The following is a 25,276-nucleotide window of genomic DNA, read 5'->3' as shown; positions in this document are numbered from 1 at the left end:
TTTAGATTTCCATTAAATGAAAAAGGAATCGTTTGCATGAGTGGGTATGTGAAGTCAAGTATCCCATGTAAGTAACTCAGCTTTTAGTATGACATGCATAAAAAACAAACAAAAACAAACAAGCCTCTGGGGATACTAAAGGATGTTGCCATGGTAGATGAGAGAGTCTCTCTCTCTCTCTCTCTTTCTCTCTCTCTCTCTGGCAATGTTACAAATCAGGTCTTTGTCTATAGCTCTGCACTATACTCTATGCTTGCTTTGCTCGTCACTAAACATTAAGTATCTTGTATATGGTAGGGGCTCAGGATATATTTACTATATCAAGAAATGAATGGAGTTGGAATGTGCATACCTCTATAGACCATATCACAGCTTTCCAAGGAGCTGCCAGGTCCTTTCCCTGGCCTAGAAGGTCTGATACAATTTTGTTTCCTGCTATCCCCATTTCCAATCACTCTCTCCTTCATTCATGCCCTTAAAGCCACACACTGGTTACTGTTCCTCCCACATCCCTGAAAGCCTTTACATTTACTGATCTCTCCTTTAAGAATCAAAGTCCATAATGTCTGCATAGTTCTCTTCTTTACCTTCTTCAGGTCTGAACTCAAATGTCAACAGATCAGAAAAGCTGATCCCCATCATGCTATGTAAAATAGCACCCATACCCTCCACTGTTCAACCCTTTATCTGTCCCCATTTTTCTTTGTAATATTTAATATCACTGGGCACATGACATACGTATTATTAGTTAGTTCACTGTCTGTTCCCCGCCCCCCCCAGAAGGTAAACTTTACTCAGTGCAGTGCCCGGTTCTTAAGATGTATTAGCTAAATATTTGTTGAGTGGATAGACAAATTAAGCCTTTTCCCCCTTACTAGACTATCAGGTTTTCAAGAACAAGATGTCTGGTCCATGGTTGTATTCCCTCAATGCATCTAAGTACATTGACCAAATGTACCTAGCAGATTCTTAATAACTATCTGTTGAATTACTTATGAGAAAACTGAGGAACAAAGTCTTTAAGTGACTTGGACAACTGATTTTCTCTTAAGAGATGCTCAACGTCAGACTTATAATGGCAACTCTCCCTTACTGGTTTGACCTATTCGGAAGCTGTGATTCAGTTTCTCCTTTCTCATCTCTTGAGTTTACAAATGCTGCTTACTGAGCAGCTCTCTGGCTGCAAAATACCTACAGAGATCTAAGAAAACAATGACTTGGAGATTGTTGGAAGCCTATTATTACTTTGCTGGGCCTTTCCACAACATCCTTTCCATTTCTCTCTTTGGATATGCACCATATGATACCTGCGAATAAGGCATATGAGACCCCCTTGTTGCCTTTGGGTTAAAATCAACCAGGTACAGAAGTGAACAACTGAGATGGGGCAGAGTAATCGGCAGTAAATATTATCCTCCCCCCACCTCTATTTGAGCTATCCCAGTAGATTTCCTTAACGACAAGCTAATGCCAAGGGAACAGAGTTGCCTGGAGCTGAGTAAAACCCGAAGAAGAGAAAAAGAATGGGGAAGCTGCAGGGAGAAAAGGTGCCAAAAATCCTTGTGGCCACATGAATTTTTGTAGCAGACAACTAATCAATCTGGATTAGTGACTCCAAATCCTCAAATAAATTATTTATATTACATTCAGTTTTCTAATATTACCCACAAATGGATAATTCCTTCCCAAAAATAATATACAGGCTTTAAATCAACAAATTCACACTCAAGTGTCAAATCAGACCCTATTATTTGTGGCAAGGAAAGCTCATTCACTATTCCTGACCCAATCTAGCCTCCCTGATATCTCACTGGGCTGATTTTTAATTGATGGAAAGCTATCCTAAAGGGACCATTAAAAGTATCCTGCAGGTCCTTCTAAGGTCCTTCTCTGTCAAAGGGTCCTATCAGTTGTTCGGGCTCAGATCACAGAGAAAACAGAACAATAGCAGATGGAGCCGCAGATAAACACCAGGTGTACCTTCTACCACACTGTGATTTGATGACGGTTCCTCATTTGGTTTCTTTTCTGAGCCCAATTCAAATACTACATGAATTGTATTGCTTCATATTTTTGGAATCAAGATCTACAGATAGATTTACATGATCCCATATAAATTACAAATCGACACCTAAAAATGCTTTCCTACTTAGAATGTTATACCCAATAGGCATTCACATGGTCATGTCTTCTAGGTCAAGAGTTATAGACACAAATAAATTTGAGGACCGGAAAAAATCCCTTTACTAACTTCTTTCTTTCCTCTGTAACATCCCTAACATGTGAGGGATGGTCAGGGAGGGAAGTGGGGGGAGGTGGAGGAGGGAAGATGTCTGAACTAGACCACCCATCCAGTCCATTTTAGAATTTAGACATCAAGGAACATGAGTCTAAAACACTCCCTATTTTGGCTACTAGCCAACCACTTAAAGTCTATTCAGCTAGTTATCCTCTGTATGTAGACAATAAAATACCCATAATGTGTGAGGTAAAACTACTTTTTAAAAATGACTACAAATTTCCTCCCTATTTTTCAGTTGAAAAAGCTCCTTAATGACACTGGGTCCTGGGGTAGAGCTCAACATACACTGCACTGCAATACACATGCCGGGGAAACCCTGCAGCCTCACCTGGTACCTCATCTTTCAAAACACAATATCCAAGAATTTCCTTTGTCTAGAGGCATTTCTAAAGAGCCTCTGCAAATAATGATGGGTCACATCTGCTAACAATATTTAAGAAAGCACAATTTACCTGGTCTCAGATTGACATTTTTAGGTTCAAACCAAATTCTGGTTCTCTAGTCTCTTAAAGGAGAGAGTCCAACTTAATCGCATTGCTGAAAATTCATCAGTCAGAATTTAATTATACAGATCTGGAAACCAGAAGGCATTTAGTTTTGAATGTCTCCCTAAGTTGGGACCTTTACATAGTTTAGAATATTGATCATTACTGTTATTGCTGCTATTCTGGTGGTCACTCTGCTGTGTCTGTCCCTGTGGCATTTTTTTGAAAGAGCATTGTGGAGAATGACTGTTGCTAGGTAATTGTAAAAGAAACTCATGTAAATTATGAAATATTGATAAATTGTATTTACAAGTCAATGGCACTAGAGTGCTCCTGCCTTCCCAGCAAAATGCAAATTATAGGGCTGCATTACCTCAAAAATTCCTAAAACGACCCAACAAAAATGACGCACTAATCAAAACTGTTCCTAAAATGGGCAGTGCATCCAGCAATAAGTAACAGACAATTCTTAGAATTTGGAATTATGAATTATCTTTTGCCTTTCCACCGTGTATTAATAATATTATAACATTGCAATATACCTACTATATTTTTGAGGAGATGGGAAAAAAGTTAAAGCATAGGGCCTCCAATGTTTTAAGAGCACATTATCAGATAAAAGAATGTTTATCCATAAGAGAAATAGAAATTTACAGTTCTCTTATCTCACCCTCAAATTACAAAGTGGATCCTACAGGTCAGTAGCTTTGAAAGTTATTTCATAAGTATTGAAATATTCAAAATACTCACAGAAATGAGTTAATGGATAACCAGGGAGATATGGCTGTGGTTGGAGTACATTCCTTGTTCATCCAGCAACATTTAGCAACAATATCTAGTGTAGCAATACAAGATGGAAATGACACAAATGAAGTTGGTGACCATGAAAGCCATACTCAACCAATTCTCCAGGGTGATTTTCAAATTGGCAGGTAGAGCTGAATATTTTCAAAATCTGGGGCAAGCATCATGATTAATGGCTTTCCACTGATTGCAAAGGCCCATCTGAGGGTTTATGCCACCAACATATGTGCAAGCACCAGATAAATGAGGAAGAACAAACATGATTAAGCCTAAAGGAAATAATCCAAATACCAACTCTGCTTTCCTGTTATGAATATCACATTTTAAAAACCATGAAGATGAGCCTATTAATAGTAGTCTATGCAGGTGATGAGAGAGAGTAAATAGAGGGGAAAAAACATGTGAACACAGCTTTTCTTTTTCTGGCAAGGGAATCCCATATTTTCTTTTTTCAGTTAAGGGTGTTTTCACAGCGAGTCCCAGCGGGGAATATGCTTTCAGAGTGCCAATGCTGGACTGTGCTTCCCTCAGACATGGATTCACTGTGGCCCTACAGAAGCATGACTTGAATTAAGGAGGAGGGTTATCACATGAGCTTTTCCCTCCCTCAGAAATGACTGACCTGATGCACCACAAAGTGCAAGCTTTAGACGACTGTTCACAGGTCCTGTAAATACCAAGCAGTCATTTCAAATGTTCTGTCCCATAAATACTGTTAACAATCAGTAGCCAAAGTACTTCACGGGAATTCACAAAGGTGGTTTGAATAGACGTCCTAAGTCAAAGTCCAACAAATAAGGCTTATATCCTTCAGAGTCTCTTGAAAAGCCAGAAAGGGGGTTCCAGTCGTATGCAAAAGAATTAAATGCATGAGTCCAGCCAGAGCTGAGAACTTTGTCAGAATTTCGTCCCCTGTGGTAAGCAAGCATAAGCTAACACGATGGTATTTCATACCTTTGCTCACACCTGCTCATTTGGGAGGGGCAGAGGTACAACTCGGTCTACCATAGACATTAACATAGCCTTTGGCCTTGGCTTCCTAGCATGTCTGTTCATGTCTGTCGATGACCCCATGTACAATTTTCCCCCACACCCAAATTAGATTTTTAGCATTTCCAGTTTTTTTTTTAAATGTGATACTTGTTTCTTTAAAAACCTCTTGGTAAATCAACAGTGAGCAGACATTCACAAAATATTGGGGACAATGAGAACATATTCATCGACTTATTAATTCTATTCATTAAGCAGATAAATACCAGGTACCTGCTCAGTTCAAGTCACAGAGCAATATGCTCTGCCATATTGTTTTAAAAGGAACTGGTCATGAAACTGACCCTTAATCAGCTTATAGGTTTTAATAGGCCAGATTCTAGTTGGTTTTGGCCAAGGAAAGACTGCTAAAATTAAAGCCATCTAGGTGGGGTCCCTTCTTTCCAGAATCGCCTTCTCTGGGAGTGCTCATTCTGAAGGTTCTGACAACTCTGAATCACTTTTGTGGTAGTCAACTGCTAGGAGAGGAACAGAATGTGAAGAATAATAGTCTACATAATAAACTAGATGTGGCACTGTGGGGATTATGGACAGATTTAAAGAGACTTATGTCTGACATTTCAGAACAGAACAGGTACCGACAAAAGATGTCTCTAAAAGTCTTGGTTTATTTCTGACATACACCAAACCCCTTTCCATTCCAAATCTCCCAGCTTTTGGCCTCTCCAATATGCATGCACTTTACAGATATAAGGTTTTCTTTGAGTCCTTACCATGAACCAGACATGTTGCTGTTTCGTGTACAGAATAGTCTCCCTTTTAATACGAAGTATGCTCTTTTAGTATTGCTACTTCACTGATAAGAAAACTGAGATTGGGACAATAGGTTATTCAAAGTCACCCAGCCATTATTTCATCTAAAGGTGGTCTGTCTGACTTGAAAGACAGAGTTTTTCATCATTACACTATGCCAATTTTGAGTTTCAGAGATTCTGATATTTTATCTCTGGGCTTCAAATAATTCCTTCAAGATTCCCATCTAATACTCTAATTGGACAAAGATTTGTTTTCTTTTACAGTTGGGTCTTAAGGGAGTACAAGAAAAGAAAGCAAAAATTCCACAGAAAAAAGCCAGACTAGTTGGACAGGGAAGAAACAGCTGCATCCACTTTAGGTAAAGTTACATGGCCTAGTTTATGGTTTTGGATGAAACGGCATGTTACCATTTGTCTATTCATTCTCCATGGTTTACTAGGAAAATACCATTCGTTTCCCATTACCTTTCTCTTCAAGAGCTAGGATAAAAAGAATATGATTTCCCCTCGCATATATACATAAAGAAGATGTAATGCATTCCCACTTTATTTGAAGACCAGAGTCTGTCACTTCTTCACCCACCAAGATTCCAAAAGTTCTCAGAGGTTGGTTGCTATGTTTATGAGAGTTGCCTTTTTAAAAACAACAATGAAACAAACGAAAACCCTTCAGGAGCTCATTGTTCATAACCTGGGTAATGAAAAAGAAAATCACTCTTGGTCAAAGTGACACTGGAAGGTTTTCTAATGGGTGTAAGTACCTGGTCCTGAACTCTTCGTTTATTTTCCTTTAGGGATTATATGTCTATAGAAAAGAGGTAAAATCATGTTTCCTTCAATCACTTCATCTGAGATTGACAAAAGGCAGGTAGAGGAAACTGCGTAGGCTGCCATTCCTCTAGGCTAAGCTTCAACTGGAGTCATCCAAGACAAAGCAGCCTCTACTTTTTCTTTAAAATAAATAGAAATTTGAAACAGAGGAACTTACTACTTTCTCTCCCAGATATTAATGTTTTCTTTGAACTCACACAATCCTCCCCTATCCCCTCCCCCCCACCCCCAAATGGTATCGAGAATCCTTGAAGTAGCCCCAAGTAATCTGGGGTTAATATGAACTTGGCTAATATTTCTGTGCCTTTGGCCGAAAAATCCAGGCTTGATCCTGGTTGCTTTTTGGAATGGGAAACGCACAATATCGGTATTACAGACAGCTCCAGAAAGGCATGCCAGGCCTCTCATGCTCTCAATTTATATTTGCATGTGAACAGCTTGTCGGCCATTTTATGAAGACAGATGAATTGCAGGTCTGTGAAAGGGGCGGCCAGACCCAAGTATGCGAACCACATACCCGGACAGCCCACAAATTTTTAAAAATGAATTGAGAATAAAATGAGTATCTCTGGACACAACTTCAGGCAGGTTATATTTAAGTATAATCTAGAAAAATGAAACATTTAAGGTATCACTGGTAAGTGATTCCTTATGGATCAGATACCAGATGGAAACAGAGGATGAAACTAATGTATAAGTATCCCTTTAAAAATGTCAACAAAAAATAAGATGTAGCTGTTAATGTCACTAAAAACAAGACTTTGGGGGTCTCTCCTTCCTTATGCTTGCTTTGAAGAGACAACTTTGATAAGGAAACTACCACTGAAACACCAGAAAAGAGGGACAGCCAGAGTCCGTATTTGATGTCAGAATCCAGCAATGCTATCAAGAATTTTCCAGGCTTGGAAAATGAAACAGATCCTGAAAAAAATTAGTGAGAGGATATTTCATGTGGTAAAAATCCTCCATCCCATGATACTGACAGAATTCAGTTTACCTTATCTTTTCCAAAAGATCAGATGGAGATCAAAACGGAAAAATGTATAGAACAATAAAAGAGTGACCAAAGGAATGAGGTCATTCTAAGTAAATGAAAAACCAATATGGTACGGATGATACTGACAAGAAAAATAAGTAGTAACATTGAGGAGTCAATAATTTTTTTAATAAACTATATGAATATGTGCATTTTATTTAGCTCTTCAACAGGTAGGCTATTAGTAATATATTATGACCATACTATTTTAAAGATGAGGAGTAATTTTATACCCTGAGAGGTTAAATAACCTATTCAATATTACAAAGGTAAGAAATAGCAGGGGCGGAATTTGAAAGCAGGTTGATGCTACAACTCAAAATTTTAAACATGATGCTATATGCCCTTCACAGGGCCCTCAAGGTCAAGCCTCCCAATTAGAGTCTTTCATTGTATCACTGAGGAAGAACACTCTGGAATTTCATGAGATGATATCCATGAAGGTACACAGTAAAAAAGCACAGTACAATGTTTAGTATATGATAGGGACTGCAAATTCACTTCTCAGTTTTTTCTGAAACTGATAGTTTTACTCAATCTTAAATTTCAACCTATAACAATCTGTTTTGTACTTGGAGTGCATACCGTGGAGCTAGTATTTTACTGGATACTATTATTTTGTATATAAAACATGCATTCTATGTTAATCAAGTTTCTGAGACAGAAAATTTATATAATTACATAATTTAGGAAGGTAATACTGTCAGGTACCTTTACTGTTTTATTTCAGACAACTGAAAGTGGAAAATCCTTCAAAGGCAGAGTTCATTTTATGAAAGCAATTAGGAAAGGGTTGAGCTGTGAAAGGCCACAAAAATATTTATCAGTCAGTACCCTTAAGTCACCAGCAAAGAAGGTCGAGGGGCATTTGTCACCTTAGAAGGAACGAGAAATGAAACAAGAGAGGCAGTGCCTCCTCCCTTGTGCTGCAAAAGATTCTGATTTGGTAAACCAACCCCACCTCCCAGAGTCATCGATGTTCTTGGGAACTAAAGTTCTCTTGATGATGTTTGGGAGCAGGGGTGGAGAAGGGCTTAACTGCTAGAATGATCCAGAGAACTCCTTGAGTCATCGAAGTTGTTCCTACTGTGAGCTGCCCACAGGGCAGACTTCAAAAACCCTTGTCCTTGGTTGGCTCCTGGCCACTGCTGGACTCTGAGAGCAGCAGCTAGAGTCCCCAACTAAACTTACCATTTTCTGGCTGGTCCTTAATGTCAGCATCACTTGGCTGGCTGGGACTTTCAGATTGACTTGAATCTGAAAAACATAAAAATACAGCCAAAAATTACAGGGTCTGTGAGGGAAAGTGGATCAGAGGTGCCAGACTTTCTCAAAAGGTTCAGCATGTAAACTAGGAATGAGGATGTTATAGAAATGACAAGATGAATGAGGTGGGGGGAGGGGAGTGGGGGAAGGGAGGAAGGTAAAAAAAAAGGAGAGAGAAAAGCAGCAAGAGCAGCCTGTGCCTCTAGAGAGGATGCTCCATTCTGGATATGCCTTCAGCAGTAGCGTCTGGCTTGAGCCAGGATCATAACTTGAAACTCTTCAGAAACTATTCTCTTACAGAGAAACCATTTCTAAACTGCTCTTCTCCATTATTTATACACTAGAGTCTGATAAAGACTTCATCCTTCATTACACACATCTGAAGCTTGATTCAGAACATAATAAAGTGTCAAAACATATTTTGAAGCTGGTATATAAAAAGCAACTCAAACAACAGTAACAAGTTCTGTTGATATTTAGCTCTGTGCTACAGCAACACACCATGCAGACTAACACCACCAAATACAAGAGTCCTAATATTCTAGCGCATTTACTTGAAATCACAGGATAACTCCAAGGCATCTTTCTGAAGGGGCCATGTTTCCTCCACTTTATAAGTACAGTTTTCCTCTTGTACTGATGTCCTTGGGAGCTCCTAAGAGGACTTGTTTGCAAAAAACAGGTTCTTGCACACCTTCACAGGACTCCATTTATATAAAAAACCAAAAACCAAAAACCACAATTATTTTCAAACTAAAACAATTCAGTTAATTTCTAAATGGGATTTTTTTTTTACAAAATAACATTTAATTTTAAAAATGAGATAAAATTAAGTTAGAGCAAAAGAAAAGAATTTCACAGAATTAGAAGTAAACATACTTAGACATTTTTTGGAGGGAGGAAACAAAAATTAGGCAAAATATTTCAAGGGTAAATTTTTGTGCTTGAAACAGTCGGAGACTTTGAAACAGTATAGAACATTATTTAAAAACAAAATTTTTTTTAGAAAAAGTTCTATATCTATGGAAAGTATGGTTAATAATTTTACCTTGGCTACACAGGGTTAGAATCGGCTGTCTAAAATTTGACCACATTTTAGCAAGAAGTTCAGTGCAAGATCAAAAGGTCATGATACTTAACTGTGATTAAACTGAAAATATTACTTCTATTTCAACAGAGGTATAGCATTACTATTCTCTTTCTTGGAGATATTTGCAAAAAGAAGTAGCACTCCTAGTGACCCTAAGTCGAGAAATGCTAATTTATTACTTTAGAAAGGCTCCCTGCTTTTAAGCAAATGAGGGTTTTAATTATAGGGAAGTACTATTAGGAAAATATCTATCTTTAAGTTTTCAGATGATCTTAACCTGGTGACTACAACAAAAAAAAAAAATCTATGCTGATCCAAAGGAACAAATAACAAAAGACATGAAGTGTGAATTTTTATTTAAGTCTGGCAACATGATAGCCTTTATCATTTTGTAACAATTGTCATAGTGAAAACATAAAAGCATGACAGGTCAAAAAAAACTTGAGATAAATCCTTTAGGATGATCCCTGAAATGAAATATGGAGGCTACACTGAAAATTGGAACTGCAAAGTTATATTGGACCATATTTGACTTTTTAACCCCATAAACTAATACTAATTTTGTAGGGAACAATGAAAAAATAGGACTACCTCCTCTTTTTCTAAAAAAATATCCTACAATTTTGCCATTAAAATTATAAACTAGTCTGAGAACTATTTCAACATCATTTTACGAGAAAGGCATACCTTTATTATTTTTGTTCAAGAAAATGTTAAACCATTAATATTTATAATTAAAAATTTAAAAATACATAATTTTGCTTCAGGGAAAGTTAAAATTCTTTCAGATCTCATTCCAAAAAGGATGCATAAAATTCTGCCAAACAGAACACTTATGTTGTTGCAGTAATACCAGCAAACCTAACTGGTGGAAATATGATAGCTTTGCCGATGCTCTTCTTCTAGATATATCCTTAGGATTAATCACTTTGAATAAACAGAAGAACATTTTTCATCTCAATTGATTCAAATATACAAAGGCCAATTATTTTTCTGATATTTATCCACTGATTTAAAACAAGAAGGATAATGAGATTAAAAAATGTTTTTAATAATATGAAAGTGGACTACTTCTTTTTCCTTTTCCTTTCCACTTGGTTCACCATCCTATCTTCATTGAAATATGACATGATTATAGAAAACTTGAACAGCAACAAAAGATGCCTGCAGGTGTGTTCAAAGTTTAAAATTCCAAGCTACAGAAGGAGAAAAAGCAGCAAATAAACTGAGAGGCAAGAAAAGACTCAGAGTTGGTGTGAAAGGGGCCGCAGCGCTCTTCTGAAAGCTCAGATACACACACTGGGGGATGCATCTAGCCAAACCGGAAACAGAATTTAATTTATCCAGTTTTTTTGAAAAGCTAGAGACACTGCTGTCCACCGAGGACAGCATACTAAAACACACTATCCTGGTAAGGAATAGGCAGAGCCAAAAATCTACAAGAAAATTTAAATGATCCAAAAATTTCAGCAGTTACTTTCAACCCCAGGCAGTTTAATACCTTTCTTTTTTGAACCAACAAGGAACAGAACTGCCCTGTCCCATAGCTATATTCTTTTTTCCTTTTTGTGCAATTGAGATAGCACAAACAGGGAAGAGAGGGAGAAGCAGCTCCCTGCTGAGCAGAGAGCCCAATGCAGGGCTTGATCCCAGGACCCTAGGATCATGACCTGAGCTAAAGGCAGACTGAGCCACCCAGGCACTCCCCAGGGCTTTATTCTACACTGAGGATGCATGGACACTTTCCCAGTTATTGCAAATGGTCATCGATGCTGTTAAGCATGGAGCTGACCAGAATTGCAAATTAATTTCTACCCATACATAATTGATATAAATAAACGATTGTTCTCTTAAGCATGTACACTGAAACACAATCATGAAGGTTAACAATTAACTTACTTTTCTTTTTCATACTTGGTAGAGACCTGCCAAGGTCAGAAGCCTAGGTTAACTTCATAGCTTACTTTTTTGGACAATTTCTACATGGCCCATTGATTCCCACCTCCTGAAAGAATTAGAGGCCCCAGAATAACAGACGCAACTGCATGGAATTGGATGCCATATCTCATAGCTTCAATCTTATATCTGGCATGACTTCCTCTAGTTCCCTGGTTGAAAGCCAGAAGATTTGTATGTTACAATGAAGAGAATATTATTTTAAGTGTGTTTAAATGATGGAGTTGGAAATGCTATTGTGAGGAAATACATTAGGGTCATCATTTTTTTTTCCCCATCTAGGGACTACCTTTTTGTTTAAGGAATCTTAGACATCAACCTAATCTTGAAAAGCAATGTTTCTTTTGGTTTTTAAAAAATTTATGAGGAGAAATTTAAACCTAAAATAGACAGGGTTTGCATATGGGAGGCTGGGTTGAGACCTCTTAATTGAACTTGTAGCCATCTATCTATGCATTTTTATGGCGCCTACAGCTATATTGCTGGAGTACTCAAAGATATTTTACTATCGATATAATCACTGGGGAAAGGAATAAAATAAATCCTAATGCCTACATATCAGTCTCCGCTTCCATAAGCTTGTGCAATGAACAGAAACCTTGTACTGGATTTGCTACTGATCCACACATGCAGTTGTCCCAATCTGAGTTCTGCTCCCCCTCAGCATGGGCTTCCAGAGAACATTCCTACTGGGAAAGGGGAAGAATGTCAAAAATATGTCAATACGGTCAAACTAGGCAGGTAAAAAATAGAGACTTTACTTCCCTGTAGTTCACATTCTATAGACATGAAGCAAAGGTGGCATGTTGCTAAATCTTCCCTGTGCTTGACACACTGTTAAACATTCTCTTCTCTAGTTCCCTTCATTGTATATACATCTCCTGTTGTGTGATTTACTCTGTGTTACACTAAGGTGATCTTAAATGATCTCCTATGAGAATCAAGTTCTGTAAGAAAATAATTCTTTTTTTTTAAGATCTTATTTATTTATTTATTTATTTATTTATTTATTTATTTATTTATTTAAGACACACACACACACACACACAGAGAGAGGGGGCGGGCAGAGACAAAGAGAGAGGGAGAAGCAGGCTCCCTATCGGGAGCCGGATGTGGGACTAGATCCCAGACCTAGGGATCATGCCCTGGGCCGAAGGCAGATGCTCAACCACTGAGCCACCTAAGTGCCCTTCCTTTTTTTAAAGATTTTTATTTACTTATTTGACACAGAGAGAGAGAGCACAAGTAGGCAGAGGGAGGAGAAGGAGAAGCAAGCTCCGCACTGTGCAGGGAGCCTGACACGGGGATGAATCTCAGGACCCTCAGGTCATGACCTGAGTTGAAGAAAGACGCTTAACCAACTAAGCCACCCAGGCATCCCAAGAGTTCCTTTCTGACTCTTGTCTTACCCCCAGGGCCTTCCAAGGTGCCAGGTCCAGCCAAGGATAGTGAATTAGTGAATAATTGCTGAACTAAAGAGATGAATCTTCAATAAGATGAACCTGTTGTTCAGCTTTCTAACATGGGGTCAGGGCCAGCAACTGAAAATTGTACCAAAGTCACACCTAAGGGGGACTGGGACTCACGAAATGAGGAAGGAAGGCAGGAAAGGCCTTTATCTCTGCTTGATATTCCCCTTCATGGGGCCTGGCAAGGGAGAGATCGGTACATCCCTCTGGCCTACATGTGAGAAACCTTGCTTAGTGTTTAGCAGTTGCAGACAGTCACCTCCAATGGTCCCCTGGCCAACACACCACAAGAGGCTCCTTGGAATAACAGGAGCTGAGGACGGTGACAGGCATGTGGGAGGGCCCCCCAAAATGTGTGTGGTCTAAAATGCCAGGTAGCAGAGGACCTTGCCGCACATTCAAAAAACACAGAGCTGAGAGAAATTCGCCATACTCTGACACCTGAAGAGGGCCTCAAAATCCCAAGCACTGCTGTCGTGAACAACTGATAAAGGAAGGAGAGCGGGGGGGGGGGGGGGGGGGGGGGGGGTGAAGAACCCCTTCCCTTTCTGATGCAAACCAATGTATTTCGCATTCAGTTATCATGGTATCAACAGAAGTCTATGGACCATAACAGTACAAATTCTTGTTCCACCAGGAAAATGATTCAGCCGAGGTTTCAACCTCCCTACCAGAAGAATGATTTGACTAAAAATGAAGTTGGAAAAGCTTTTATTAAACTTCTATGTCTGGTCTGAAATCTCCCCAATTTATTTATTTATTTATTAATTGTATTTATTTATGAGTGACACACAGAGAGAGCAGAGACATAGGCAGAGGGAGAAGCAGGCTGTGGGGAGCCTGAGGTGGGACTCAATCCTAGGACCCAGGGATCACCATCTGAGCCAAAGGCAGACGCTCAACCACTGAGCCACCCAGGCGCCCCCAAATCTCCCTAATTTAAAGGTGGTATGAAAAAGCCAGAAGGTACTCAGGAACAAAAATGAGTCAGTTAAATGAACGAAATCAAATGAAAATTTCATCTAAAAAAATTTGGAGTTTTTTGTGATGTGAAAAGAAAAGGCAAAGACGGGAATGAGTACTTGGCTGCAAATAAATGAAGAGTTAGGAGTATTTCTGGAAGAAAAGAAAATAAGGAATAGGGGTGATTATACTCTGAATATAATTAATAGTTACGCTACATAATTGTAGCCCTTAAAGACTTTAAAAATTTAGTAAGTTTTGTTTCTTATGGTTCAGGAAGACAGAGTTCTTCACAAAAGAGTCGGGCCAAAACACACCAAGATTCATTTTTTTCTACGTCCATGATGTTATAATGGAAAAATAGTTCTCCTTCTGATTACTAGTGTAAGGTTTAGAATTACTCTACTGTGACCATCCAGTATCACATATGTTATGATAGTAAAGAAATCTGGAAGGTCAAATTGTTATGATAGTCACATTTGCTTATTAGCCATTATAGCTATAGTTACAAAAGAAATATTATAAGGTTTCATAATATTTAAGGCTGATATCTATTTTTTCCCAGTATGACCATGACCTTAAAGACTGAGGTGTGAGGAAATATTTGAAAAACCTTTATCTGAGAACGTAAAATGTCGGTGTATGTATACACAATTTGCAGCTTACATGTGAACACTGATGAATACAATACCATCGGCTAAATCTAACATTATCCATCACGGTCTGGAAAAAGAACAAACAGAAATTTATAATACTATCATTCAATCTGGGGCTACTCAATATATTCAATTATTATTAGCTTTCCAGAGAATAGATAAAATCCTTTAAGCTCAGTGAATAACCGAACCAATATTTAATGTCAATTAATGTACACAGTCATGACCCACTTAATGAAAAATTAACATACAATAACCTAGTTTTCAACACAGATAAATCACATGGTGCATCACACCATAAAGGTTTTCTTAGCTTTAAAAATGGACACATTCCACGGTCCTCTAAATGGGAAGTTTTATCTTTATTATATTTAAAATACAAACTTTGATCTCCAGAACTTTCTCACTAAGCTAGAACTGAGTGTTTGTATGGATGTGTGTGTGCTTGATAACCACAGTAACCGAAGTATGCAGAGCAAGTCTTTCACCAGAAGGGAGAAGGAGAGATGCAGGCAGAGGAAAAGCCCTAGTTCCAACAGAATTAGGCTAATATACACATGTGGGCCTTCCTCATCTCTAATCCAGACTCGGAGGGGGAAGGCTTGCATTCATGCAGCAGTGACTTGGAAGGGCTCACCAGACCACCCTGGGGGCTGCCAGCTGCTCAGGAGATCTGTACCTCTTAGCCAGCCCCCTAGATGGCATTTTCAGGGCATACTCAAGAGTGTTACATAATCTAGGTTACTACAATTTTTTTTCTTGAAACTTTTTTTTTAAATGTCTTCCTGAAGAATTTGTGAAATATTAAATTTGCAAGAATTAGAGTTTTTGGCATTAGTACTGGTATTCAGAGCCCATCTGTTTAGTCGGGACTGTGTATGATGATGAGACCGTTTAGGTTGAAGAGTGAGTCAACTGTCTTATCACCTACTCATAAATGTGTTATTTTTCTATGTGCACAAGGAGGTTGCAGAATGATATAGCTTTAACACGTTGGGGAAAAAAATAAAATGGCGTAACTATTGTGTTATGACAGTGAAGGGGAATCATTTCTAAGCTTTAAAAATTACAAACTCAGTCACTCTGAAAGTAACGACAAAATGACTCAATCTTAAACCTTCAATCTTTGCATGAGGCTGATTTCAAGTAATGATCAGCTTTTCAATAAAGTTATACATAAAGTCAATAGCAAGAATATGGAGATGATACAAGATTTGCAAACGTGACACTAAATTTATAATCTCTTACATGTTCTTTGACAAGGGTCTGTGACTAAAATAAACTATGATATTTAGACAATCATTTTGAGTTTTGTTTTTCCCACAACAGGAAATGTGATGGTAACCTGTTGATCAATTCAGAACTCCAAGGTTACTAATAAGTCAACTTGGTCACCTACCTACTCATGTGTAAACAAAGACCTGCTTAAAAAGCCAACACATCCCTTTTTTAGTCACCTTTTTCACAAACAAAATTAATTACAACTGTAAGTTGTTGGAGTTCTTAAATAGAAGAACATATACTTGAAGACTACTTACATAGTCATCTATACAACTTTATTTTTTTAAGATTTATTTATTTATGAGAGAGAGAGAGAGAGAGAGAGAGGGAGAGGGGGAGGCAGAGACACAGGAGGAGGGAGAAGCAGGCTCCATGCCGGGAGCCCAACGTGGGACTCGATCCTGGAACTCCAGGATCGCGCCCTGGGCCAAAGGCAGGCGCTAAACTGCTGAGCCACCCAGGGATCCCCTCATCTATACAACTTTAAATAGAAAATTCCCCTGCATACTTTCATGTTATAAAAACAAGTGTGTCAAATGAAAATGATGCATAGTTGAGTCACAGTCTAGATGCATTATTTTCTTGTATCTGAATAACCATAAAGATATTTCGAAAAAAAAAAAAAAAGAAATTTCGTACAATAACAAAATACCCTCTGTTAAGTGGAACCATCCATGCTATTTAAGTTCGGGGTGTACACTAAGTATTAGCTTTTTTTGCATTCATATTTTACTACTGAAAGGAGTACGAAATGAATTAAAAAAAAGGTGTTAAAAAATCTCAACTATATAATATAACTGCTCTTGATCTCAGTTTCTTCATCTCTAAAATGGGGACACTAATTGCTACCTTGCCTAATTTAACAGGATTGTTGATAAACTCAAATAAAATTATACGAGAAAATCTGGTTTTCTTCCCTCCTCCAAAAAAAAATTGTACATTTCCCACTGCAACATAAATCTTCCCACCCAAATGAGTTTGTTTCTTTTTAAAAATCAGACCCAACCCACACATGATATGATTCTGATATAAAACACCAGCATCACAGACCTGGTGTAAAAGAAAAGGTTAATTCCCATATACTGGGAAAGAGATTATCTCTGATAATGGAAATGTAAATCTCAGCTTGCCGTTGTTTATTCCAGACAGACATTTGTGTGTTAAGTCTGTTTATCAGGCAACACTTTGTCTAAGCCAGGAAGTAGTCAGTCTTTGTAACAAGATGTATGCAAATGATTTCCCATGAGTCTCTGCAGCAAATTGGAGCAAGGAAAAAAAAATTCCTTGTTACTTTACCAGCAAGAAGCTACCTCAAAAGTAGACTAGAGACAGAACTATGAGCTAGACTATGCTGATTAGTTTAAATGAGTCCTAAACATGTGCTCACAGTCTGTTGCTCTTTATTCTAAGCAGACTTGGTGCAATACATCTGTTTATCAGACAACACTCTGTCTGGGTATTCAGGCTTTGTAACCTGTGTGAAAATGAACGGTGACCATAATCCCATGAAATAACCTGTCTGAGGCAAAACTCCAAACCTCCTGTCACTTTAAGAATCCCCACCAGTAGAAGCTCCCATGAAACCTTTGAAACTTAAAAAAAAAAAAAAAATTCATAGAGTTCTAACTTTTTGCCCACCTTCTATCTTAAATAACTTTTCTACATTCACCGTATCTCCTACAGGCATGATAAACTCAGGCAAAAATGGTGAATTTTATCATGCAAATTGAACTGGTAAATTTTTTAAAATTGTTCATGTCATGATCAAAAGACAGGTTTTTTTAAAAAGAAAATACTTTTCTCTCATAATAAAAAGTATTCTTTAATCCTCTTATTATTTATCCTGGAATCCTCTTTTTTTTTTTTAATCCTAATATAACCAAATCTTTAAAAAAGAAAAATCTATACATGAAGAATTGAACAGTGTATTTTTCTTTTTGTTTTGTGTGTTGGTTTCCTACAGGGTTTGAAAAATCTTACCAAAGGAACTGAATTGGTTTAGCTTGTCTTCCTAGACAAAATAAACACGTTAGGACTCTACTTGTTTGTATTCTCCTCAGTGGTGCTGTATGCATCAGCAGCTAAAAACAAAGAAACTTTTTAGCTGCTCAGACAAAATGCAGAAGCTCCCCAAACAAGGAGGCAAGGGAGGGGGCATGGCTGGAAGGGAGGGTGGGGGTGGAGAAGTGTGCAGAGAGTCTGACAGTCCATTCAATATAGGGATGATGGCTATAATGCATCCAGGGTCCCCTTGCTAATTAAATATGCATTGGCACAGTTTTGATCGATGCAAGCCATGGATCAGGTGACACACCTGCAAAATCTTGAGTCCAGAGCTCCCAGGAAAAGGGAAAATACAGTCTTGTCTCCTTATCTTTGTTTTCAAAGGCTCTCAATTTCTGTGCTTAGATATCTAATTTAATTCTCTCACCCCTCAGCAAACTGGATTAGGGAAGTCAATACTGCCTTTGTGCATCGACAGGAAAACACAGCTTTCCTTTTATTCAATTTAGCTATGACCTTTAGACAAAGATAATGACAACTGTCTAAAAGTAAGGTTAAGGCCTCAAGAAGAAGACCCCCAGAGCTCAGGCTCCCATGGAATTTTGGATGACAAGGTAGTGGGTGTGCTGTGACATTTGCCTGCTTGGAGAGGCAAAAAAAAAAAAAAAAAAAAAAAAAGGAGGAAAGGGGATTAAAGTGGGGGGAGGCCAGAGATGAAGGGGCACAGAGAAAACATAAGTGGAAGAGACTCAAATCCACTAACTATACTACTGAACTCCAAAAATGAGACAACCGGACCCCATCAATCCATAACCAGAAAATCATTCTGTGAAAGAACAGGAGTGAGAATGGCATAGTAAACAATTTGCCTAAGAAACACAGACACCTTAATGGGAAGGTTAAAGTTCCGTGGTTGGGTGAATCAGGAAGTTTGTTGTTGTTGTTGTTGTTTCTGTTTATCTTTACCCTGAAGCATTTGAGAAAACAGGACTATCAGCGTGTGATGAATTCCACCCCTGGTGTGAGATAGAAGTAGAGATTTTGGACAAGTCTGGGATTCTGCAGTGTTAGCAGTGTTCACACCACTACTCCTAACCAAGGGGTGGAAGGACAACACTGGAACATTTTCCTGAAACAGCATTGCTTCCTTTTAATTCCTTGTCCTTGGGCCTACCCACTCCATTCATGAAGTTGTTGCATTCATTACTGCATCTACTGTGTGCCTTTTACCCTATCTACCTAGAGACACAAAATATTAAAAGGTAAGGGCTCTGTTCTCAAGGAGCCTTCAATCTATCCAGACAATAATAATCAAGATTCTGTAGCATCGCCTCTTGATTGAGTCCTATCTCCTAGTGAAATCAATGTACAGCAACATGTTATTGTGCACACTCCTAATTGCTTTTATTCTCTTACTGTTAGCAGGAATCAGTACCACTAGATGTAGCCTTGTAACAAAATTTACAAGAGCCTGGATGCTCACTGTTGGCAGAATGGCTGGGATTCACTTTTTTAGTTAGATACAGGAGGCTTAGGCCGAATCCTTTTAAGAGAAATAGGAGCTATAATTATATAATTGGCATTGTCGGGCATGGTGTAAATACCAAAAGAGTGTTTTTGAATCAGATTTTCCCCATATAAACAATTTCCTAGGGTAGTGCCAAATGTTATTCCTAGTCAGGCCTGGTGTCCTCCCTTTTAACAGAAAGGACAATTCTAACTGATGAAGCTGTGGTCCAAGTGAAGGAGGCAAAGGTATTAGCAAGCCTGGATCTGAGGCCTCTCTGGGCAACTGGGCAAGCCCCCGTTGCTTCTCCTCATCTTTTAAACGCCTGAGTTTCAAGATTATGAGAACTGAGTGGTATTATTTTAAATGTCTTGTAAATTATAAGAGCAATAATTCTCTAACTGCACACTGCACAGAAGCAGGTTTTCTAAAGTATATAAACTGGTGAAAGAATCACACTTATTACCTACTTTTATTTCCTGCCCCATTATTTTTATTGCCAGATAGCACAGTATCTGGAACATATAGGTACTAATAGATGTTTGTTAAAATGGAATTGAAATCAGAAAGTGAAAAAATAGCTCTTTTAGAGTCATGAAAAACCGAAGGATCTATCTTAGGAAATGTCAATAGATGTTTTTGGGTGGATTCCCTGGCTTTGGGGAGACTGCAAGACTGGGTGGTGGTATATCCCACATGGTAAGGAAAGACCCTACAGAAGTCAGAAGGCCTGCTTTCTGGGCCAGAATGGGGTGTTGCAGGATGGCGGGTGGTGGTGGTGGTGGTGTCTTAGGTATATTGTAAAGATTCTTTGCAGCCCTAGAATTCTAATTTGAAATAGATCATGAGCAATCCAGTTGTTCTTTTTAAGGCATTCAAGGCCAGGACCCTATTCCATCAAAAGGGATTGGGTGATAGTTTCTTATTTGCTGCCAATCATAAGCACAATTAGAAAAAAAAAACATGAGTGCAATTATCATTATAAGTCAAAGACTGTCTCTTCTTTACTTTATAAATGACCACAAATGGCCCATGAAGAGTTGCAAATGTTTATCTTAAGTGACTTGGCCAACCCTGACCACAAAAGACTATAAGCAATGTTTTCTCTTTGGACTTTGATCTACCATGTCATCCAGAGAACCAGAAAACATTGTGTTTTAGGATCTACTGAATAAGGTATCCTTAAAGAATTTAGTCTAGGTCTAGGCCCTAGGATTTAAAACAATACTTGTTAGAAAATTTTTCAGATATACTTCCTTTAATACATATATACATATATATGTGTGTGGATATATATATATATATATATATATATATATATATAAAGATTCTATTTATTTATTTGAAAGAGAGAGAAAGCATGAGCAGTGGCAGGGGTAGGGGGGCATAGAGGGGTAGAGAGGGAGAAGCAGGGATCCCGACAGGGGGCTCCATCCTAGGACCCTGAGATCATGACCTGAGCTGAAGGCAGACACTTAACTGACTAAGCTGCCCAGGTGCCCCTATATAATCTTTAAAATACACATTGACAATAACTTTTCCTTAATAATTTGGTTTCTGAACCTATAACAAATATGCATGAATATGGGGAGTTATCACTTGGCCAGCCAAAAAATGGTTCTCAGACTTCCCATAGTATCATAATAAAGCTCAAGTGATATCTGATTCTCTACCAATTCACCCAAGTCTTTTACAAGTAGAAATAATCATATATGTTTTGCTTCTATGTCTTTATGATAGATAAAATGATTTAAATGTACTGAATCATTTCACTTTCAGGAGTTTCCTTTTGGATCCTATCGGCTTTCTCCTTGACATATGCAGTGCTAAGTTATTTAAAATTAATTGCAGTACAATATTTTAAAATTTCTTCACATGGTGCTAATCTCAAGTGCTTTGGATGTTTGAACCACACTTGGAAGCCATCAAGTTCTGTGTATCTCTCATGGAGCAGTTGAACATGCTAAAAAGATTAGTCAGTGAACTTTAATCTATAACCAAAACTATACTAAATTATAAAATTTCAAAAATGTGTGAGTTGATACAAATGAGAAAACTGCAAACATTCTACGTAACAAGAAAAAAACAAACCTAGATAATTAAAACACATGAATTCACTCATATAGCTTTGAAATCTGGAAAAACTTTCAGAAATCCACCAGTGATTGTGGGGTCCTATTACTTGAACACAATTAGGTACCAGTTGAGTGCATGTGTTCATTTAAAGTTCATCTATCCGCATTTTTGTTTTCATTTTGGGACACAGTCTACATTCTTTTCTGTGGTGATGCTGGGGTAAGGGATAAGTATTTTCCATTTTAGTAACTCAGTATGGACGAATAATTTGCTTATTAATCCTAAAATTAAACTATCTTCCTTATAATGCCTAGTGATAGTCTGGGTCAGATTAGTCAAATGAATTATCTGCAGGATGTGCTTTTATTTATTTATTTGTTTGTTTGTTTGTTTTAAAAGATTTTATTTATTCATTTGAGAGAGAGACAGTGCAAGTGAGAAGCAGTGGGGACAGGGGCAGAGGAAGAGGGAGAAGCAGACTCCCCACAGGGTTCGATCCCAGGTCTCCAGGATCACAACTTGTGACAAAGGCAGACACTTAACTGAGACACCCAAAGGCCCCCAGGATGTGCTTTTAAAATAAGAGTTTCTTGTCACCTGGATTTATTTTGATTTAAAAAATCATGTGTTCTGGGCAATCTAATATAGGTGCTATTCAACAGCTAATCCTCATCAAAAATTCTAAGGGGGTGATTTGATCTTTACTCTGATTCCTTATTTAAAAATCATCGCCACTCTATGCAACGACTAATAATTAGTCATTCTTAGGAGGAAGAAGCTTGATTATTTCAGCCCATCAAACATTTATTGATCACCTACTGTGTGCAAAAGCACTGTGAACTTTTATTTAGTCCAAAGGTAGCTCGTAATGTTGACTAAGAATTCCACTCATTCAACTCCATACCTCTTAGAAAAGTGTACACTACTTGTTTTTTTAAAGTACGTACTCCATTTCCATCAGGGGTAGTACCATAGAGTTTCTCTAAGTTAGAACCCTTTCCAAAATTTATCAGGGGTGAGGAGATAGATATTTATATAAGTAAAAAATGGCTCCTGTATTTGTCTTATAGTCAACAAAAAAGATCCCTGGGATGTATGGTTTTTCCAATGTCTTTGGTCATGGTGGAGAGCCTATGTTCAAGTAAAAGTTTAAGGGAGGTACAGGGACCAGTGTATACAACACAAGCCAGCAGTTCTACCCGCCAATCAGCCCCCACTTTCACATATCCTCACCTCTACTCCCTACCCTGCTAGGCTTCATGAGGCAGCATTTAAGTCCCTGTAGCCTTCCCACAGCCAAGACTCTGACCTCTGGTTCCCAGTGACTTCAATATCACCGCCATCTTTTCAGATTTACAATCTTAAGATAAGCAAAGAAAAAACACTGGCTAGACCATTTTTGGTTAGAACCTATGAATGTGCTTTCTAAACTCTGTCCTGTTTTATGTTTTGGTTACTAGAAGGGAAAAATGAACCATAAGTGGGGACGGGGGAGAGAAACAATTGAAAGAAAAAAAAAGAAAAAAGGAAGCAGTAACAAAAGAAGTGGTATCTTATGAACTGGGGTCAGGAATAGCAGTTCTTCCAATGGGATAGGAAATTTTATTTGCAACACACATGGGAAATGTTACAAGTAAAAAATTAGCTTTTTCAGTGGTGAAGGGTAAAATAACTCCCTGCAGAGCATCTCTGAATTTCCAGGTTAGTCCTGGGGAATGGACAGAACAGTATCTGTACCCCCTTTTACGTGGGAACAATGGTTTTTCTTTCTTTTCCTTTGATTCTGGCTATTCATCTCCACAAATAGCACATAATTTCATAAGACTTTCTCATTTAGTAACTTGGGGACGATTCTTTCTTGTTAACATTTCGCTCAAATGATTTCAACAATATCACTGAGTTGGTTTCCATTTCCCACTTTTATTTTCTACTTAACAACAAACCTAATGATTTAATGATTTCCTTTTCCCCTCTAAATGGAAATCCTGTAGAAAGGGAAAAATGTCTGGAGTCAACAAAGCTGTAAGTCTTTACCATACAAAACTGCTTCATGCCTACACCACAGCTGCCACATATTCTCCCAACTGGCCTGAAACTCAGAGAGTGTTGTTTTAATATTGCCATTGTAGTATTGTATGGACATGCTTAGACTTTCTGGGGGAAGAATTTAAACAAATATGGTTGGAAGGGATTTCATTTGAAAAACAGGCAAAAAGAAAATCCCAAATTAGCAGAAAGTAACATCTCTCTGTTAGATAGGGAAATGCATTCTTCCAAAGGACACAAACACTGATGCCACAATGAGTAGAGGCAGGCTCTCAGGAACCTTCCTGAGAAAAGCTGGTATTACCCAGTAATTGGGAGCAAAACAAAACAAAGTAAAAAAGATTTCCACGTAAAAAAAATCCTATACATGGCTTTTCATCATCCCATCAAACCTCATTTTTGTGGCACTCTCAAGGCACAAACTCTTGATTTCCGTAAGGAGAGAAAGTATAGAACAAGACTCCCAGAGAAGAAATTCATGCAGAACATCAAATGTTACTCAACATTTTCAAGTAACCATGATATGTCAAACAGGCCACATGATGCAAGTACATTTAAATATAAGTTTCTATTTCTGTTGAAAAATAAAAAAGATCAGAAGTCTGAATCTGGAAAAGCAAAATCTCTTGCAGGTTTAGAAAGCATATACAAAACCTGGCAAAAGAAAACACTGTTCACTGCCACCATCTGCTTTCTGGCACACTGAGGAAACTTTTACTAACAGCAACATTTTCTTACATTAGAAAATCCACTAATTAGTTTTGTTGTAATAAGAAAAATAACCTTTGCATGGGAGGCGGATTGCCAGCTTCATGTTTTTTTTTCTTTCTTCCCTTTTTTCTTTTCTTTTTTTTTTTTTTTTTTTTTTTTTGTTGTTGGCTGCACTTTCCAGTAGGGCCTGGCCTGTAATACTTCCACGTGAAGTTCACCTCTGAGTTCTCTTCTACTGGAGTACTTTATTATTCCCTGTTTGGTCTAAAGAAAGTGTTCACAAATGAGAGATCAAAAGTGAGAGCAACAGAGAGGAAAAGCTTTAAGGTGTTTGGCTTAATATCCAAAAAAAAAAAAAAAAAAAAAAGAACACCAAGTTCAGAATCATGAAATCTGGGATCCAGAATCAATTGTTAAAAGCTTGGTAAACCTGGGTCCCATTGACCTTATCTATTAAAGGCTATTAAAGTCAATGAGATCTAGATTTTCCCTAAAATTTATAAATTCTTTAAATCATGTTTCCCTAAAACTGTATGTCCCAAGAAACTACTGATTGTGAAAGAGTAAATGGAGCTTCAGATGTATAAGTCTGATAAGTCTGATATAATTTATGAAATGTCATACACAGATTAAAATTACTACAAATCTAGCAACTGACAAAATGAAAGCTCAACTAAAATTCCTTAATGATACACTCTAATCAGTTAGCTTATCATTCTATAAATAAAACCAAATATATGTTGAGCACTTACTGTGTGCCAAACACTCCTGGGAACTCTGGAGACAGAACAGTGAATAGAAGTCTCCCAAAGTCCTGCACTCATCATATCCACAAAACACTAACCCTACAATCTACAGAGTTGGGACATTTATCCCCTGTAGAATTCAACTGCAATCACCACGCAGCTCAAAACAGGGTAGTGATAGTACCAACGTAGAGACAGACATGGTCCCTCATGCTCACTACATTGACAAACCTTCTCAAAGC

General features: G+C 38.0%; 1 protein-coding gene across 8 annotated transcripts in view; it reads right to left on the bottom strand.

Moving 5' to 3' along the window:
- Positions 1–25,276, bottom strand: part of NFIA (nuclear factor I A) — a 368,402-nt gene that overhangs the window by 172,168 nt on the left and 170,958 nt on the right. For all 8 annotated transcript variants that reach the window (XM_055305118.1, XM_055305120.1, XM_055305119.1 and 5 more), the window contains one exon: positions 8,455–8,520. In XM_055305118.1, the coding sequence (XP_055161093.1) occupies positions 8,455–8,520 (66 nt within the window). The remainder of the gene's footprint in view (positions 1–8,454; positions 8,521–25,276) is intronic.

The sequence above is a fragment of the Nyctereutes procyonoides genome, unplaced genomic scaffold (genome assembly GCF_905146905.1).
Source record: "Nyctereutes procyonoides isolate TBG_1078 unplaced genomic scaffold, NYPRO_anot_genome, whole genome shotgun sequence".
NCBI lineage: Eukaryota > Metazoa > Chordata > Mammalia > Carnivora > Canidae > Nyctereutes > Nyctereutes procyonoides.
The sequence above is the reverse complement of the archived record's forward strand: the minus strand, read 5'-3'. Positions and strand labels throughout refer to the sequence as shown.